At 38.4% G+C, this 20,211-nt stretch overlaps 1 protein-coding gene across 2 annotated transcripts in view; it reads left to right on the forward strand.

Moving 5' to 3' along the window:
* wnk4a (WNK lysine deficient protein kinase 4a) overlaps window positions 1–18,884 on the forward strand; it is a 91,556-nt gene extending 72,672 nt beyond the window's left edge. For both annotated transcript variants that reach the window (XM_041217587.1, XM_041217589.1), the window contains exons 16-19: window positions 76–172; window positions 3,718–4,228; window positions 6,132–6,334; window positions 16,043–18,884. In XM_041217587.1, coding sequence (XP_041073521.1) covers window positions 76–172; window positions 3,718–4,228; window positions 6,132–6,334; window positions 16,043–16,134 — 903 coding nt within the window. In that variant the 3' untranslated portion in view covers window positions 16,135–18,884. The remainder of the gene's footprint in view (window positions 1–75; window positions 173–3,717; window positions 4,229–6,131; window positions 6,335–16,042) is intronic.
* Window positions 18,885–20,211: the final 1,327 nt, after the last annotated feature.

The following is a 20,211-nucleotide window of genomic DNA, read 5'->3' on the forward strand; positions in this document are numbered from 1 at the left end:
AATGTGTTTCAAAAATGAAGAATGCTCATCTTACAAAATTTTGATTTTATATTTATGTAAATTTCTTTTTAACAGTTGCTGGATATAAGTAAGAAAAGTATATCATCATTGATTATAACTGAAGCCCTAACATCACAATCAGGAAAGTCATCATTGCCTCCTATTACTGAGGGTAAGTAATCACCACATCTGCAATACGCTTTGCAAAGTTGCATTGTTTCATTTTTCGTGAATTAGTTACTGAGCATTTTTCCAGCCAGTTATTCCTACCATTTCATTCATTCATCCATTTATAGTGGTCTCATTTGTAACTTCTGTGATGGGTCTATAAAGCTGCAGTGTTATTTTTTTTGCAACAATTGCTTCTAAATGTAAGAAACATAGAATTAGCCAACCAATGTGATATAGTTTATTCGCAATCTTTTTATTTAAACAAACTGATTCCAAAATAATTACTTGCGACTGTGTAAGTATATCACCCGTGCAAGACTAGTTTTTCGTAAATATTTCAATTGATACTTTATTAAGGAGGAGCAAATGAGGTAAAATTATTTTGATTTTTTTTTCTTTGTAGTCATTTTTAGCTTGGAATCCACATTTAGCTTACAGGTAAAGTTAAAAAGGCTGTTAGTCTTTGCACATAGCATGTAGAGTCATAAGGAAGAATTTTCCTGTCGGCGAGTGGGGGTGGGGTCCGCTCGCCGATGCGTGAAATGACGCACGGTGACGTCAGGCGGGCATCCCAACATCACCATGCATCATTTAGATTGTCGGTTCGGTGGGCACACAGCCTATTATAATGGCCCATTAAGGCCATTAAGAAAGTAATTAAAGTTGTTAAGAATGCTGCCTGTCCAATCTTAAGGTTGGCGGGCAGACGAAGAGCCCAGGCAGCCTTCGCATTTTTCATGAAACCTCATTCCACAGCAGGGATGAGGTTTCGTGAAGGGTTTATTAATTAAATAAAACATTTTGAAAAGGTTAATGGACATGACCCAGCTAATGCGACAGTTTTACATGAGAGGACATGTCCTTCAAAAATTTTTTCACCTTTATTAAATTTTCCAGAACTTAAACTAATCTCCCTGAGGCACCTCTGTGCCTCAGGGAGATTTCTGCGCTCTTTCGCTCACATGCACGAAAGAGCACAGGCCCCAACTCAGGGAATCCCCTCGCCCACACAAGGAGCAGTTGGTATAGGATAACCTATTGAAAACAAGCTCATTTGGAAAATAGTGATTAAAGTACTGTTTGCTTCTTTTACAAAGGCTGTTTTGATATATAGGCAGTGTCATTGCCCATTGCGCTGTGATGCAAAGTTGTGGGGATAAAGATTCAAACATATTTGTGTCTGCAAGTTCCAACATGATCACTTACTAATCTTAGCCATCTCGTTTAGAGAAAGTACAAAATAGAAGCAAGCAGTTACCCTCCAGGAAAAAGGAAAAATTGCACAGCTGCTATGCCCCAACCATTCTGAGCAGCTTCTTGTGGGAAATCGATTAGGGACAGTACTGGGAACAGGGGGATGTAATAGAGGAGAAAAGAAAAATACTTCAAAAACTCATGACTAGTCCAAAAACTAGTGATGCACAAACTTTACAAATTATATTGTAATTGTTTTGATGACACATGAACCTTTAGTGGATTGACCTACCATTTTTGCTAAGTTGTAAAATTAATCACTTTTTACTGTAAGAGCCTTATCAATTAAGAAATATTCTTTTAGTTTTATATATTTCTACACTTCAATATTACAACTGCACAAATCTACAGGGGAGGAATTTTGATTATGTAATCAAAAAGGAACAATGATGTTTTTCAAAAGCTAAGATGTTATTTTGGTGTGCAAAAATAAAAGCATCAATTTCTCTCTTCAATGTTAAACTAAGTAACAAGCTCTCTCTCTTTTCTGATATTTAGGTGAGTGGAGGCACTGTTCTTATTAGTTGTAGCTATTAACAAATGGCTGTAGTTCAGGAAGAAAACCGAGACTATATACATTAGCTAAAATTAGAAATAAATTAACCTTAAATGATACTTGAAAACGAAAAATCTGACAAGCTCCTGATTTACTTTGCATAGTATGGACTGTTTTGTACATTCAAATAACTTGATATAAAATGAGATTGATCTTGTTAGAGTTGATTATCTTTACTGTAGCAACTGCATTTCAAATAATGTAGCTGGATATTTGATATCCCAAAAGTGACACTGAATGCAACATGTTTTGCAGTCAAAAATAAGCACATTATTTGAATCTAGATCTGAAGAAACAAGGTAATTATTATGATTAGTAATTTGTCGTGGTTTAGTGGCTACAGCAGTGAAAGAGGAAGCACTGTATGGATCCTGCCAACTAACTTGTCAGGTTTTTCACCCTGTCAACTTGCTGAGCAACTAGATAGCCAACTTGGGTGAAATCCTGTTAAGTGAGTTAGCTGGATCCATTCGCTGAGCAGCAAGATGGAGGATCTTAGGCTGGAAGAATGAGGCTTCAAAGTCAGAGCTATGGGAAGGAGCCTGACCAACATTGAAAAGGCTGAAATGCTTCAATGATGCTTATAGTTCTGTATTGTGGATTCCGTGCCCCAACAAGATTAGTTTCATGATCAACTTGCCTTGCCCTGTGCTAGTAAGCAGCTGAGTATGCCTATCCATTCTGGGAATGTTCTTCCCATGCCAAGAAATTAGATTCCATCCTCAGTGCAGCCTGCAGAGCTATTGCTGGCTGCCTGAAACCTACTAAGGTGGATGATTTGTACCTGCTTGCCGGTATTGCTCCACCTGTCATAAGGAGAAAAGTTACATCAAGAGTAGAACAGACAAATAAAACCTGTGACCCTCGTCATCCTCTCTTCCAAAAAGAGCCAGAAACAAAGGGTATCAAGTCAGGGGCAGCTTCTTACATATTTCCCAGCCTCTAGATTGTACCCCTCACAGTTGTCGCCTTGCTGATTGGTCAACACATCTACAAAGGAATACGAGTTGTCTAATGACCCAGAGGAATCCTTCCCATCAGGAGCCAGCAAAACATGGCCTTATTTGGCTGTGACTCAAGAGTCTCAGGACTGGTGTTGACTGCTGAAGGAGGACCCTTATGCGTAAGTGGAGATATAGCCAAGTGAATTCTGTCAGCTGTGACTGTAGAGAGGCATCCCAAATGATGAAATGTCTTCTAGAATGCCCGCTATTCTGAAAGCCATGCATCCCTAAAGATCCATAGGTCTGAGGGGCTTCAACTCTCGAGCCACAGACTGTGTGGAACAGTGGTGAGGGAAGGTGTAGCAGTATGATGAGAAATTATTTTACAGTTTTTCTAAAGAATATTAATCCTAAATATTTCTATAAAGAGAGAGATGTTGGCAAATCTGGAGTCAACCTTGTATTTTAATTGCCTCATTTAAAAAAATTCCAGTTTATGGAATAGTAATTACTAAGAACATATTACAAAACAGCTCCTATTTATTTCTTTAGTGCATAATTATTTTTCACATTCAAATTTTAAGTGGATAATGTGGACATCATGTGGACAGGATTTACTAATTCAATAGTTTTATGTGCAATACTTCAAGAAAAACTGCCAGAACATGTGGAAGTAAATTACTTACAAATTATGCTATGCTCGTAGAATAAGAAGTATTAGATAAGTAGTAAGAAATATGATAAACTTTCAAAGTAAGATAGTTTTTAACAATTATTTTCAATGTTTTGCAGAGTTCAAGAATTTTCAACCAATTGGTTCACCCCAGGCCCTTACAGTAGGACGCTTTGAAGTCTTGAAAACTCGAGATCTAATTAAAGAAGTTTCTCAACTGGCAAATCATGAAGCCACTAAAACAGAAGATCATTTGGTTGCAGACAACTGTGCTCCTTTGAGACCAACTATGACTCTCAGTGAACCAATGTTGGACATTGGATTGGGTGTTGCACTGGGAAGTCAGCAAGATAGCAACACCGTGCCAAGTTCACCCAGCCAGATTGTGCAGTCTTCCTTAGGAATTTCTGAGGCTGCTGCTGACAATCACTCTCTAGATAGTAACAAAGTAATGGTCAGTTCAGGAGATGAAAAACAAAATACTGATTCCAAACTATTGGATGACCACACTGATTCAGTCCCTGTACATGGATGGATTCAATATTCACGGTCAACTGTCTACGTAAGCAGTGACGATACTGAGAGCGATGGCGATGAGATATTTGAAGAGTTGCAAAACCTGAGAGAAAAGTAAGCTCTTGAGTTATGATTGTGAACTATTTGTTGTTCATAGTGCAGTACCAATTTTTTTTTGAGTTTATATTTTGAAAGGTGTTTCTAAAGTTCTTTAGTGTAAATCTGTGTCGTATTTCGCATTTCAAATTTACATAATGAAAGTTTATTTCAATTTTTGTTTTTTTTGCTTACTAATATTTCAGTAAAAATAGGTCAGGATGTATACTAGTAGGTACTGAATAAAGAGCATTCTAAACTGCTATCAGTTGAGATCAGCACTAACGACTAAAAGATCTTCCATAGAGTTGTCATGTGCATTGCATGAAGGGCTGTTTTTTAATGGCAGGTGTATTATACCAATGTAGAATGGTATAGCTGAACAGTTTTAGCTGAATTTCTGTTTGGTGAGGTAAGTTTAGAAGGTGCTCATAAGTTTCCAGTTGCCAGCCAAAAATGAAATAATCATTAGATGACTGCCTTCATTTCTTTTTATACTTTTGACACTTTGCCATCTGAAATGTAACCTGTACAAGACCCAGATTTTCCTATTGGATATGTAAGTCCATTGCTTATACAGAGGGATAATGCATTTTCTAGGAGTTGAGTTGCAGTTTTGGGACAGTCATATGAGATGCAAGAGGAGGGGGAAATTCTTCTCATTTTATATACCATGGCTTTATCGTTTCTATTTATTGGTCATACCATTCAACCAGAAAAGATTATGCCGTTGTCACAGTGCCCTTTGTGGAGTGAACAACATCCTTATATTTCAGTAAAACTGGTTTGGGCTCTGCAGTATCAGCAAATAAATAAACTGATTGAAGTACTCATAGGAAAAATCTTCCCCCCATTGGCGGGGTGTGGGGAAGTGCGGGAGACGGTGCGGGCAAGCGTGCCTCCAATCGGCGCCCTGCCATTTTACATGGGCGGGCCACTTAAGGCCCGCCCAGCGTGACGTCCGCGAGGAAGTGCTATGCACTCCCTGTGCAGGCGGGGCAGAGGGAGATTCCCTCAGCCAGGAGTGCTTGCGCGTGCTTGCGAAAGAGCACACTGATCTCCCTGAGGCTAAGTGCTGTCTCAGGGAGATCGGCTCCAAATTAAAATTTGCAATAAAAACGATAGAAAATTTTCCCTGACATGCCCCCTCATGTGACACTGTCACATGAGTTGCAACATGTCCATAAATTTAACTGAAACCTTTATTAAACATTTAAATACCCTCATGAAACCTCATCTCACCCGTGGATGAGGTTTCATGCTTTTTCTGAAGCCCACCAGGGCTCCTGGCCTGCCCACCAACCTTAAGGTTGGACAGGCAGGTCCATTAATGATTTTAATTAGTTTCTCAATGGCCTCAATAGGCCGTTCACAGGTCAGTGGGCACACAGTTGACTTGGCTGCGCCCCTGCCAACTTGAAAGTAGAAATGACGCAGGGTAACGTCGGGAATGCCACCCAACGTCATCCCGCACCATTTTACGCTCACTGACCAGAAGATCCTGCCCCATATAAATTTGTAAATTGGTTTTGATGAAACCAAAATAGTAGCTGCAGTAAAACCAGAAAATGCCGGAAATACATACCAAGTCAGACAGTATCTATAGAGTGAGAAAAGGATTTATTACCGCAGGTTGTTGAACTATCAGAACTTGAGTCCATGTGCAAAATCCAAATTTTTTAATTGGACATATGGGGCCACTGTTTACACAGAGGGATAATGCATTTCCAGGAAGTTAAGCTACAGTTTTAGGACAGACAGCAGGTCAGTGATCTGAAGTGTTAACTCTGTTTCCTGTTCCACAAATGCTGCCTGACCTGCTGAGTATTTCCAGCATTTTCCAGTCTTTATTTCAGATTTCCAGCATCTACAGTATTTCCATTTTGTTTTAGTGGCTGAAATGTTCTTGTTAATCCAACAGACACATGGCAGAGGTTCAGAAGTTGCAGGCAATACAAAAGAAGGAGATTGAGGAACTCTATGAAAAGATGGGCAAAGTACCTCCTGCAGGAATAGTATCACCAGCTGCAATTTTGACTGGAAGACAAAGGCGTTTATCTAAGGGCAATTTTAACCAATCCCGTCGTAACAGCCTGCAACGACTTGAGGTTTTACAGCAAGCAGGTATCTATAAAAATATAAAGTGAATAGCTGCATTTTATAACTAGAAAATTTACTTTGCCTTGAGAATTTAGGGCTTTACAGTGTAAACACAATTCCATGTAATTTTATTTGGTAAGCCAGAAGAGAACAAAAATGTTTAATCATCATGCATTGATGATGCCAAGTACATTTGTAACATCACAGGACAGATATGGGTTAGGAGAGGTATTTAACACTAACTTATATTTAAGTAGCATCTTTAATGAAGGACAACATTCCAATATGCTTGATAGAAGCATAATCAAAAATGGATGCTAAGCTAAGTATCAGGAAGGTTGACCAAAAGCTTAGTCAAATCAATGGATTTATGGGGAGTTTTAAGAGGTAAAGAGGAAGAAAGTGCAGACAGAGAATCCTATAGCAAAGCACCTAGGTGGCAGAATGCTCAGCCACCAGTGGTGAGGTGAAGCACAGAGGTGGAGGGGAATGAATAACAGGCTAGAGTCAGAGGAAGAGAAGATTCTGTTTGGGAGTAGGTGGTGGGGTAAATGCAAGACTTAAGAGCTATATTGCAGTGAAGGGATTTAAACAAGTTGAGAATTTTAATTATGAAGTATTGAGGGTTTGAGAACTAATCAAAATTCACATGAACAGGAGTGATGGGTGAGCGGAACTTGGTGCAGCTTAGAATTAAGGTAGCAGAGTTTTGGATGAACCGAAGTTTATGGAAGGTGAAGGGTGGGAGATTGGCCAGGAGAGCATTGAAACATTTAACTCATCTAAGCTCACACATAAAGGCCCGAGTCCTTGTTATGGCCACAGCCGATATTATTCGCTAGAGCAAGCCAAATCCCAGAGGGAAACGTGTCTTACTGATCATAACCTTTTTTTTGTATTTTGAAAATGAGGGGGAAACTACTGATCCCAGAAGCATAGAATCCCAGTAACACTTGTAGGATTTTAAAATTAAAAAATTTAATAACAAGAAAAAAACTTAAGCACACAAGATTAAAATTACAAGGTTAAAACTGTCTTACAAAACACAACCCCCATTCCACCCCCAAAAAAACCACTTAGAACACACAAGTACACCACTTGACAACAGATCCCTTATAGATTTTTAACCATAAAAATCCAGTAATATCACCCAAGGCAAAAACTGCTGTTACTTTACTAAAGTATATCACATGACTTCTCACTCTCTTCCACTCTGCTATGGAAATCCAAAAAATTTCAGACACTTTTCAGAAAACAAAGACTTTTCTGGCTTAAAACTGGATGGCTGCTTCAACTTTTCTCAGCACAGAGCTGGCCTCAGGACGTGTCCCCCATACAGCCAATACAAAACTAAAAATCTGTCCTTAAATATCTATTTTTTTCTTTTCATCTTCAACTCCATTGTCTTAAGCATCTCTAGGAACTCCACTTTTTCAAAATATAAAAATCTTTCATGTTTTCCTATTGCCTCCACTTTCAGGTCAAATAAAATTTAATAACCTTCCCTTGTTTACTTATGAAACTGTCACGGAAAACAGAGTGAACACTCAGACCCAGGAGGTTTGTCTCGGAAGCCTTTATTGAATCGTAATATCACGGAGAGCCCAGCAGCATACAGCGGAGCTGGCCGGCACTCTGAGGAAGCATCAGAGTACACACATAGTTATAGTAAAAGCTTGCGCAATTTTATCTTTGGCATGCATACAATTGTTCTGTCTTAGTTTATAATTACGCAAAAACCTTGAGTAGTCCATCTGGGGACTAGTCATCTGAACAGACAACAGATAGCATGACTAGGCCCTGTCTCATGTGCTAATAACAGACATCCTAACTTTGTTTCAAGGACTCTTGGTAGTTTGTTTATGATACTTGTTTTTCTTCCTTCACAATAGTTGACAGCGCAGGTTTGTCTGCTACTGGTGCAAGGAGACTTCATTGTGGTATTCCATTATGGTTTAACCACTGAACCCTTTGTTATCCTGTAGATGTATTTTATTCTCCCACAATCCCTCCTTGTTAATCTTCTAGATTAATACCAGTGAGGAATAGTATCTTCATTATCATAAGGGGGTTCATAACCATAAGGAAAAGGCCAATCTCCGGCAGGGTAAACCTCCTCTCCCCACCAGTGGGCTTCACTAGGGCCAATGCGCATCATTTGAGGGACAGCTAGAGCTCCTCCTAATCCAGTAGAGACACTGTTAATAACCTGGGAACAGCAAATTCACAGAGCAACACATGCACTACATCCTATAACACTTACTATGACTAACCCAATTAAAACGAATAGCAACTAACTTCCCCAACCGGAGAACCAACCTAGTATTACAGACCACCAAGAATCTTTTTTATAAAAATTACTCAAACTTTCCGTTTCAATACATAATACAAGTTAGATCACTTGGTAACAGCTGCTATATTGTTGCCGGACAATGTCTTTTACAGCAAGTGGCATGGACCCAGTCTTCCTTCCCTTTAACCTTCAAAGCCGTTCAAGTTGTTGGCAGCACAAGGTAGGGTCCTTTCCATCCTCTCATGCAATTCAGCTGCTGTTTTGCATAGAGGAAAATGAGTACAAATCCAACATTTAGTCCAATTAACTTGCAAGGCTATGGCCTGCGTTCGTTGAACCGCAGAATTGGTAGTCCGTGCCCCTGCAAGGACCACGCAGGACAGGATCCAAATCAGTGTCAGCATTCTGACGGCTCAGTTAAAGTTCTTGCACAAGCACTTCCGTCCGAGGTCAGCGTCCGCTTGATGTGCGATGCGTGGATCCACAAGGGCATCCTTCAACCTTCACGGCCATATGGGTGGTGAGCAGGACTTGGAAAGGCCCTTCCCATCGAGGTTCCAAACAGTTCTTTCTCCTGAAGGTCTTTACTAAGACTAGGTCTCCGGGCTGGTATTGATGGCAATCTTCAATGGTGGGCTTTTTCTGAGCTTCTACTACCTGTATATGCAAGCTCTTGAGATAGTTAGGGTGAGAGCGCATAGTCATGAGCGCCAAGGGTAGAGCTTCAGGCCCTTTCAAACTGGTTTCTTCACATAATTTAGCTAGTTTGTTTTTCAGAATACCATTTTGTCTTTCCACCGCTCCAGTAGACTGGGGGTGGTATGGGCAGGAAAGGTGATGGTTGCATTGTAAGGCCTTCAACAGTTCCTTTATCACTTTAGCAGTAAAATGAACAACAATTTTACAACAACAACAGCATCATTTCGTCGGATGGGATATGCCTCCACGCATCGCGAGAACAAACATACTAGAACTAAAACATAATTATATTCCATACATTTAGGCATTTGTATAAAGTCCATTTGCAGGTGTACAAATGGGCCCCATGGCTGGGGTCCCGTACCAGCAGTCACTGTGGGCGCCTTGACATAGGTATTATAGGTATTACTAATACAATGCCTATGAGCATATTACTATTCACTATACATTCAACATTCATTCTACATACATGTGTTAAACCCCTGAGCTGGCAACCGGTCAAAGCATGATTCTTGTGTCGTGAGAGATTCAATAGATGCTCATTAGTTACCCATAAAGGGACTACCCCTTCTTTAGTATGTCTTAAATTTTCTTGGGCTTGTTCCAGTGCCCAAGATCCATAGGTGTTGCATACATAATTTCTGCTCGCTTCATCTGAAATATTTTTCCCTATTTCAATTAATTTATTGATAGTCCCCGCATGACTTTCGAGCACAGTTGCCAGGCTTTGGATTAACCAATGATGTCCCTATATTGAATATCATAGTGGCATCATTTATCAGGCTGCGCTTAACGCGGTTCCCTCCCAAGCCTGATCGCATCTCGCCACTGAACTGCTTCAGTCATCAAATGGCGCGTCAGAGCTGTACAGAGTGCTTGGGTATGGGTTGAGCACCATTGGGGCAGGACGACACCGGATACATTCAAGACTATGGGTACCAGCTCATGGTGTACATTATCATACAAAACTTCTGATTAACGAGTACCAAACCATTCTGGATGCATAGTCGGACAAGGTGGGTCAGTCGGTGTGGTTTGAGGGGCTTCAATTATCTCTACTCAGACTGTGAAAGTAGAGGTGGGAGGTGGCTGGGTAGTGGCGGACCTCTCATGCTCGATCTGAAGCAAACACTTACTACAATTTGAAAGCACTTGTTCTTCCACTGTTACGTTTATCATTCCCCGTTGCGTGTCGCAATCGGCACTGTCCATGCTGTACCAAAGTTCCTCCTACGGTGCGGGATGAGCAGTGATGATCCCCGACCTTGTTGCCAGTACTGATAGGCCCACGATCAATATCGTAGATCTGTGGAGACATTAACATCAGCTCCCGTTCTCTGTGTTACCGCTTGGTCAATTGTCATGTATCTTTAACTGTGTGTAATGCCACCATTTACTTCCCGTTCTCATATCTACAAGTGCGCATGTATCACCTATCATAATTACCTGATATGGTCTTGTCTGTCAGCTCCGAGCTCACCCTAACCATCACCTTATTCCCCACTTGGGGGGGGTCCTTTGTTGCTCCTTGGATTTGCCTGTTTCCATATCCTTAATCATCTGTCAGTCTCTAACTTCCTCTCTCAATTCATGTAATTGCCTACTTAATTCCCTTACATTGTCCTGTATTTTTCCTTTCAGTGGCCCTACACCTCCTACTATAATGCCTTCAGGTAATTGCATGGCCCTTCCTCTTATCATTTCAAATGGGATGAACCTGTCGGTCCTGCTTGGGGTAGCCCACAGTGCATTAGAATATTGGGCTGTTCCCTGTCTCTTGATTGATGTTTTTTTTTAAAGTTCAGTTCATCCTTTCCACCATCCCTGGACTCTGGGGATGGTAAGGAACATGGAATTTCTGTTTAATCTCCATAAAATTACACACTTCTTTAATGACGCTCCCTGTGAAATTAGTTCCCTGATCTGAATCCATTTGGGAAGGCACCCCCACTCCTTCCAGTTTACTCTCTCCTGCTGCTGTCTCATGTCAGGCCTCAATTCCTTAAACAACTCTACAATGCACCTGCTTATCCTATCTTTCAATGGTTCAGTATCTTCACTTCCAGTGATGGTTCTCTCTGGAAACCGCTTAACTCTGCCTGTTATCAAGGTGTTAATCCTATGGTTTTACTTTTTGTAGCTCACAGGCACATTAATATAATCAGTAATACATCTATTTAGCCTTTTTCCAGCTTTCCCTTTACCTGTATCCATCTTGTGGTAAATTGTTGCTAAGTATTATTTCTCCTTACATTTCAATTCCTGAACTACAGATTCCTCATAGTTTTACCTCTAAGTTTTCTTTCCTGACCATGATCATCCTAAGGTTCTCGAGTTCAGTTTCTCTATTTTCTTAATTGTTTAAAATGTTTCCTTACTCTTTAAGCCAAATTAACTATTCCATTTCAACGGGGATCTCTGTCTCTAGATCTTTGCTTATCTCCCCCTGTGCAGTTCCAATGCCTCAGTTGATGGCCAGATTATCAAATTCATTTCCCTTAAAACAGTTTGTACATTATGTCCTCTGTCCTTAACTCATTCTCCTACTTGCCTCATACCATATTACACTTGCAATAGCTACCATCTTATCTTGTTCAGGTTGCCTGGAGAGACTTTAAAATAAATAAAATATTCTCATAACAGCTTTAAAAACAGAAATCAGGTATTGACATGTTTTGCTTCCTTTTCTTCTTCTCAAAGATTTTATTGTCTTAAAAGTAACCCACTAAATTGTGTCTGACCCTTTTCTTTTAGAATTATCCCAGATTCATTAACTCAGCCAAAAATTGGATTTCTGCCAAACTTTGTCAAGATCTTGAGCTTAGCTTCATATTTTGGGAACAGACTTACAAACACAAAAGCTTGCAGCATTTGAATTAGTGCCAATTGTTGTCAGACCTTTTAAAATGAAAATTCCCTTTTTGAGAACTTTATCAAGAACCAAACCTCAATTTTTTAAACTTTGTAAGAACTGTAATTTACACTTATCAAAATTAAAACAACCTCTTTTTCATGTGTAATGATTTGTATCCAAGTTATAATTTCTGTATGTTTATCAATACATTCTTTATCTTAGATAGCATCCTAGTGATTCAAAAGTAACCTGTTAAATTTCACTGCACTTTACATCTCAAGATTGTCCCAAATTCAAATTCCAGTGCTTTTGGAAAGCAGATTTCCTTTAATATTTAATTCATGTCTACATAAGAAACCCCTTTTTATCCATTGGAACCACCTAGACCTTGTGTTTATGTCTTTTCATTTTCCTAGAATCCTTCTGAATTTCAAGTAATTTCTTTTTTCTCAGAATTTTAGAATACTAACTCGTATGTATTAATCCCAATCAGCTTGGAAGCTGATGATGAGGGTTATTCCCTACTAGTATGCAAGGGGGTGGTACAAGGGTTGGTTCATCTCAAACAAAGGCAAGCCCTGTTTTATCTTTACACTAACTTCAAATTACGATTTTTGCCAGAAATCTCAACTCAAACCTTATACTCAAAACTTTGGAATGTTTGAATAAACTTTTCCTTTAATCTAATATGGGGCTTTCGACTCTAAAGTGCTCAACTACACACACAAAAGACAATTCAGGGAAGAAAACACATTAAAGCTCACATACAAATGCTTCATTGCACACAAACACATAGATAAAGGTATGTATCGATACTCCTATAACATTGAACTTAACTCTAAACGAAACTTCGAGTAGCAGTGGGGAATAAAGGGATCTTGAAGGCTCGACCTATAGGGACCTTCAAACTGACGAAAGCTCACATTTTCTCTGCTGCTGCTTGTCAATTGCTCATTAAGCCCCTAGAGGTACCCTCTCTCTCTCTCTCTCTCCTCAGCACAAACAGCTCATGTAACTTAGATCAATTCATTTTTTTTAAGTTATAGAAAATTCAGTAGCGGACTATCTACTCCCCTTAAAACATATTATAAGCGCTCAATTCTGTCCTGATTAAAAGTTCCAGCTGGTGGGAAGCTCTCTCCTTTACTTTGACTCCATTTAACCCAATCAGAAACATATTGGTCAATTTCAGGACCGTAGTGGACATACATATAAGCATTTGGGGTTCCCTTCTAAGGGGGAACCTGGGGTTTCTTTGATGTCATATTTCCCATTTTACTTAATTACACAAAAGAAAACACAGAAATTACTTATTTTTTACCTCCAGGGGACTCGAACCCCTGGGTATACTACTACTACTTTTTTCATTTTCTAACCCATTTTCAAAGTTCCATATTTAAGCTCCAGTTTTGCCGGTTTCAGTTTGTTCTTAGTGCTTTGCGAAGCGGGGGGGAGAGTGGCAGAGCCCGCTCTGCTGTTGCGACCTCCCATTTTTCTGAAAAGAAAACACAATTAACAGCGCGGCGCGTTTTCTACCTTATGCGCTCACCAGTGTTTAAGAGTTCCTTAACAAGTCCTCAGATTCTTTGGGTCACTTAAATCTGGTCGGTAGCTACCCTTTTTCAAGCATTCCCCCTTTCAGCTAGAATGCTTTTTGTCCCCCTTTCACCTCTCCAACGTAAGAAGTAGCTGGGACGCTATTTAACTGCACTCCCCCTTTCAGCTAGGATGCAGTTCGTACTCTCCCCAACTTGGGAGAGTAATTCCTCCCTGTTTCCGCGAGGGTTCTTTTTTAGAGATCCGACGGCCCAGAATTTCTTTTCGTCCCCCTTTCATCTCTCCAACTTAAGAGGTAGGTGGACTTCAGTCGGATCCCATCCTCGTCGCCAAATTGTCACGGAAAACAGAGTGAACATTCAGACCCAGGAGGTTTGTCTCGGAAGCCTTTATTGAATCGTGATATCACGGAAAGCCCAGCAGCATACAATGGAGCTTAACTGTACTTAACTGTAAGCAAATTTTCCACTAATGTCCATGTTCCTATGATCACTGAAACTTTGTGAAAATCTGGAGCGTTACTTCAAATTAAATTATGAAATTTTGCACAAAGAAACATGTACAAACTAATAAGCACAAATTTAAGATCAACGTCAAGAGGCTGTTTCACACATAGTGATCAATACTATGTCTTCTTTACAGAATACCACCATATTCCCAAAAACATTTTTAAAAAATAACATCCATCTTCACATCCTCCACATCTATTGCAGTACCAACTGTTTAAGTGATTTCAGAATTTGTCTTTACTATTTCAGCCAATGGTTAATTTGATGAATTGATCACTATGTGTGAAGCAGAGCCTCTTGATGTTGATCTTAAATTTGTGCATATCAGTTTGAACATGTTTCTTTGTGCAAAATTTCATAATTTAATTTGAATTAATGCTCCAGATTTTCACAAAGGGCAGAATTCACCCCCCCACCCCCGTCGGGGGGGAAGGTTCAGGACCGGGCGCATGGAAGCCCCAATTGGGGGTGCACTGCCATTTTATGTAGGCGGGCCAATTAAGGCCTATGCACTATGCACTCCCTGTTTGGGGGAGGGGAGATTCCCTAAGCTGAGAGTGCGCTCTTTCGCACATGCGCGTGAAAGAGTGCACTCATCTCCCTGTTGCCTCAGGGAGATCAGTGCCAAATTGAAAAATGTTAAAAACAGAAAAATAAGATTTCCCAGACATGTCCCCTCATGTGACACTGTCAAATAAGTTGGGACATGTCTATCACTTTTAGTTGAACTTTTATTAAATTTTTAAAACCTACATGAAATCTCATCCCGCCCGTGGATGAGGTTTCTTGCTTTCTCTGAAGCCTTAAGGTTGGATGGGCAGGTCTTTTAACAAGCTCAATTACTTTGGCCATTAACAGGCCTGCGGGCGCACAGCTGATTTGGCTGATCCCCCGCTGACCTGAAAACTGAAATGACACAGGGTGACATCAGGAGTTCCGCCCAACGTCATTTTACGTGTCAGTGAATGGGCCTCACCCCCGTTCGCCAACCGGGAAATCCTGCCCAAAGTTTCAGTGTTTACTTCATAGGAACATGGACATTAGTGGAAAATTTGCTTACAATTAAGTGTTCCCCACTTTTATCAAATTAAATGTTATCATGTATTGTTACATATTAAATATTAATATATTACAGAAATCCTCTTTGGCCATTTTGATGGCTGACAATAGCAGATTTATGGTCTTTGGCTCCAGAATCAGCCAACACAACATTCAATTTAAGTTAACATATGCCAGATGGCCTGTTTTCTTTCCTGGAGTTAAAATATTTCAATCACATAACAGACACATAAACATACATATGGATAATTAAAATGCATGGTAGAATATGATCAAACCTGGCCCATTGCTTCTATACCTAACCCCCTTTGTACACCCCTTACTGACAGATATAAAGACAACCAGTGTAAAACATAGCAAAATCCAAAACATAGTGGAAACCATGATACTCAAAAATTTTAAGTTAAGCAATCATATGAACACTTCTCCATAAATGACTGGAATAATTTTTGCCCTCAGCAAGTAACAATGTATAGGCCATTGTACCTGTATGTGTCTTGAATCTCTTTGTACAAAATTTTCAGTTATTGACTTTGAAGATTGTGGAATTGCATTCTCAATATTGTCTAATTAAATGGAATTTCTTTTGGTTTTAGCAAAATTATCATTGAATATTTCAAATGGTGTATAGTGTCAGAATTAAATCAGATGACTACTTCTTCACATGCAAAAAAGTATTATGAGGTTGAATCACTGCTACAATTTTTTAAAAAACTATATTCTAATGTTAAACTTGTTATGTTTATGCTGAATGTCTGCAGGATTCAGTAGAAGAAATTCCTTAACGGGCAGTTGCAGCTCACAGGATCAACGCCAAACGCCGTCTTCTGTTGGTGGGGGTTACTTTTCCTAAAAGCTTCTGAAAGTGTGCTGAAGAGTTAATCATCGGAAACGAAGGCTCTGCACAATAAATCTAAATTAAATGGAACAGAGAAACACATATAGCTCCAACTGCAATAAAAGTCCGTCACTGTTACACCTGTATTATCTGTAGAAATAACCCATTGTTGGTAGATTTATGGATAGTTATTGTAGTTAACAGTTTGGGCTTGGATTATTATACAATGCACGCAGTCAGCAGTATATGATTTTGTATAAGCCTATGCTCTTCAAACATATGTTCAGAAATATTCTGGATGATCCCTATCAGGAATTTGTAAGGGATGAATCCCCCTTTACAATTGTCACAGCATAAGATATAAGGATATATACTGCATTTGTTTTTCTGGAAACACTGTAAAGTACAGAACAAGGAAACACAACAGCACAATTTTAATCAGATCACATTATCTGGCATGAAATACTTCAACAATGGTCCCTGTTTTAATCAGGTACAAAGATCTATTTTTTTTGTTCCTGCTGACAGTTCATTAAAATATACTATTCATGGTAATTTATTGCTAATGAAATCTGATCAAATCAGATTTAAAACTGAACACAAGAAAATAGACTAGATAAGAATTTTTGTATTTTTAGAGGAAGTTTGTTAACCTTGCAATATAAAGACAATCTAATGAGTGCTGGGTGCTAAGCAACCAATATAAATCATCTGTGTATTTTTGTATTAAAATATGTTCTGCCAATGTCACACTGTAAAAAAAAAACTGACTTTATTCATTGTACGTGTATATGTATATATAAAAACTGGTGTTAAGCAGTAAATTGTATAAGAATCGCATAGCTAATATCTCTAATTTTAAAACAAGATAGATAAACAACTTTCTCAAATGAAAGGTTTAGTGTAATCTATTGTAAATGATTTCAATCCATCAATTCATCCTTCTACGTGCATATTAAATGTTAAAGAATTATTTTATCAATGATATTTAATTTTGTAAAATATTTTGTAGTATCTGAATCCAAAGCTGACTTTGATATAAATGTACATCTGAGAGTAATGCAAAAATATTTATATTTGGACAAGGTATGATAGCTACTAAAGCATTGGTGATCTTATATAAATTCTTATCGTTCAATTCATTGATTGTAAGTGTTCACACCTTATAATGGAGATGGAATTTTCTATAATTATTCAATATTGCCTTTTGGATTGTAATGTCCACTTTAACAAACCTAAAGATTAAATGTGATATTTATCTGTAATAACCGCCATTTAACTTTGAAGCCAAACTACATCTTGTTTTAGGTGAACCTCCTTTTACTGTCACAAATGTAGAGAAGTCACTTAAAATAAATGTAAATGATAATATGTTTTCAAACCTACATGTACCCACTAGGCCTAAAGTCACAGGACCAGGATTAAGGTGTCTAGCAAACCAGTGACAACAAAAAAACCCTTGCAGAACTTCTGCAGATTGCTGATGTAAAATAGATCCATATTCTTAATATGTATTTAACTTTATTGTTGCTTTCTGCGAAATATTTAAAACTTGAATGTTGCCATCTATTTTAATACCATCAGCTTCAGCACCTTGAAGCTTCAGACCTATTATCTCTAATTCTCCTAGATAATAGCTATATGAAAGACTGCTGGGACTCTACCTATCTACTGACACAACAATCAACTAATGTAAACAATGTAGGGTAGCAATAAAATAATATTGATTTGAAGAGTCATGGAACTTGCTGTGTGTTGGAGAGATCCTTATGACATGTATCAGAGTGACATTACAGGGGGAAAATTCCCTAGAATGCAGGGTGTAGCAAAATCATAAATGTGTACTTTATAAATACATGTATGGTATTGTCAGATGCAGTGAAAATGAAATTTTCCACTCTACCATTTCATGAAATTTTATATATCCTAACAATCTATTGCAGTTTAGTATAATAGAAATAGCAAATGAGTGAAATCAAATGGTTAAGTCTGCCATTTTTGTTAGGTGCCTTACCTCACAATTCAGTTAAAATTGTCTCCGCAAAGGTTCTTCTCAAACAAAACACTAAAACTAATAATTCTTTCACTTTGAGGCTAAAAACACTCTCCATCTAAATTAATATGTATTAGTTGAGCAATATAACTTTTAAAATATGATTGTATGTGATTCTCCACATTTTGAAAACATATTTATTATTTTAAATCACTAAAGCTAATAAAAATTGTACAAGTAGCATTTTGCCTTAAATCTACAAGAAGTGTCTGAATGTGTTATGTGAGAAAGGCTATGCAATAAACTGCCTGATTTACTGATGTGCAAAAATACAATTATTTTCTTGAATGTAATGCTTAAAAATGGGTTTTTAAACTTTCATAATATTCCACAGAATGATGCATTCAAATCTAGATGCTCTACAATTAATGTATTCAGCAATGAAGGGACATGTTCAACACCAAAATGTTATGTTAAAGTTGCTTAACTTTATTTTATGATTGTAAAACTTGAGAATTGTTCACCTAGTATCTCTCAATTTTAACAGGAATAGTGTGCCACTTCAGTGTCAGTGCTGTAATCATCCTTAGAGGAAAGATGGTGGAAAGGTTAGGTTGTTGCTTTTCCACTTTGGGAGTAATAGAGGAGGAAACTGGTCATTTGAGGCAAGAGCAAGATAGTTCTTTTAACGAAGGGACAAAAGGCTAATTGCTGTTGTATTGCTGCTCTGTACTACAGTTCCCATTTATTATTAAATGTATGCTTTTCTGTATAGACCTGGTTGGAGTTTGCTTAAAAGAAACTGAAGATCCTATTATGCAATGCCGTATATAAGTTTCTGCTGCTGGTATCCTAACTCACTATCCTAACTAAGTCTTGTTCACCCATCACCCTTGTTTTCACTGAGCTGCATTGGCTCCCAGTCTGCCAATGAATTGATTTTAAAATCCTCTTCCTTGGCTTCAAATCCTTTCATGGCTTCACCTCTCCTTAGGTCTCTAAAATCCTCTAGCCCTATAGCCCTCTGAGATCTCATTAAGCCTAGAGAGGGTGTGAAAAAATAATGTTAATTTAAGACCTCTTAGAAGCTAAAGCACGATGAACCAAATACATCTTACATGCGATCACTTGCAAATCTTGTCATCCTGAATGTACAATGAAAGCCTTTGTCTATTGGTCCAGAAACAACCTATAATTTTCCATCACAATTTTCAATTACTTCTTGAATAAGTGCAGGATTATTGCTTTACTGTCTTACCTGAAAGACCATTGCACTCATTAATTAATCTGTGAAACACTTCCTCACATAATTCCTAACTGTGCCTTTTGCTATTTTGAATGTGTCATACTCATACTGTCATGGTCCAAGTTGAAATTATGCGTGGATTTTTTTTTCCATGCTTGTTACCATCTTATGCAGCCCCCCACCCCCTTAATTTGTCTCCCGTCAAGTTTATCCATCTTTTCCTCATTACAGAAGACTCTGGGGGGTCAATCTCATCACTTTTGTCTCCACCTCTAGACTCAAATATCTCCCTCCTGTCTCATAAACCAGAATTGGATTCAATAGCCAGGATGTGATAATGAACAGAGTACTGTACAGCAATGTTCTTGCTAAGCTGTGTGAGGCCTCACAGCAGCCTGGAAGGTACCATGCTCCAAGCACAGTTCCATGTTAAATACTGTGCATGCACAGCTTTATCAAAATGTTCTCAAACTGTTGAAAGTTTGTGCAAAACAATTCAGATGCTGCGCATTGAAAAAAAAACTGACTAGTAACAACTAGTAACTTACATTAATAATAGTACCATCAAATGCAAATGATGAGATGGAAACACAAAAATTGGTTTGAGTATCCTAACATAAAAGTGAAGATTGTTACTGCAGTCACAGCTTTTGAAAACATGAACTATTAAATTTACTGCTTCCATTAAATACCTGTACGATATCAGCAACATTTTTATTATAAGGAACTCTCAGTATGCCCCAATTCATGTTGGATTTCACAACTACATGAAGATTTATTTTACAATGTGGACTTCAATTTCAAAGTTATAGAATTAATTGGATCTGAAATACTAAACCATGATTTTTTACTT

The sequence above is a fragment of the Carcharodon carcharias genome, chromosome 23 (assembly GCF_017639515.1).
Source record: "Carcharodon carcharias isolate sCarCar2 chromosome 23, sCarCar2.pri, whole genome shotgun sequence".
In the NCBI taxonomy this organism is placed as follows: Eukaryota; Metazoa; Chordata; class Chondrichthyes; order Lamniformes; family Lamnidae; genus Carcharodon; species Carcharodon carcharias.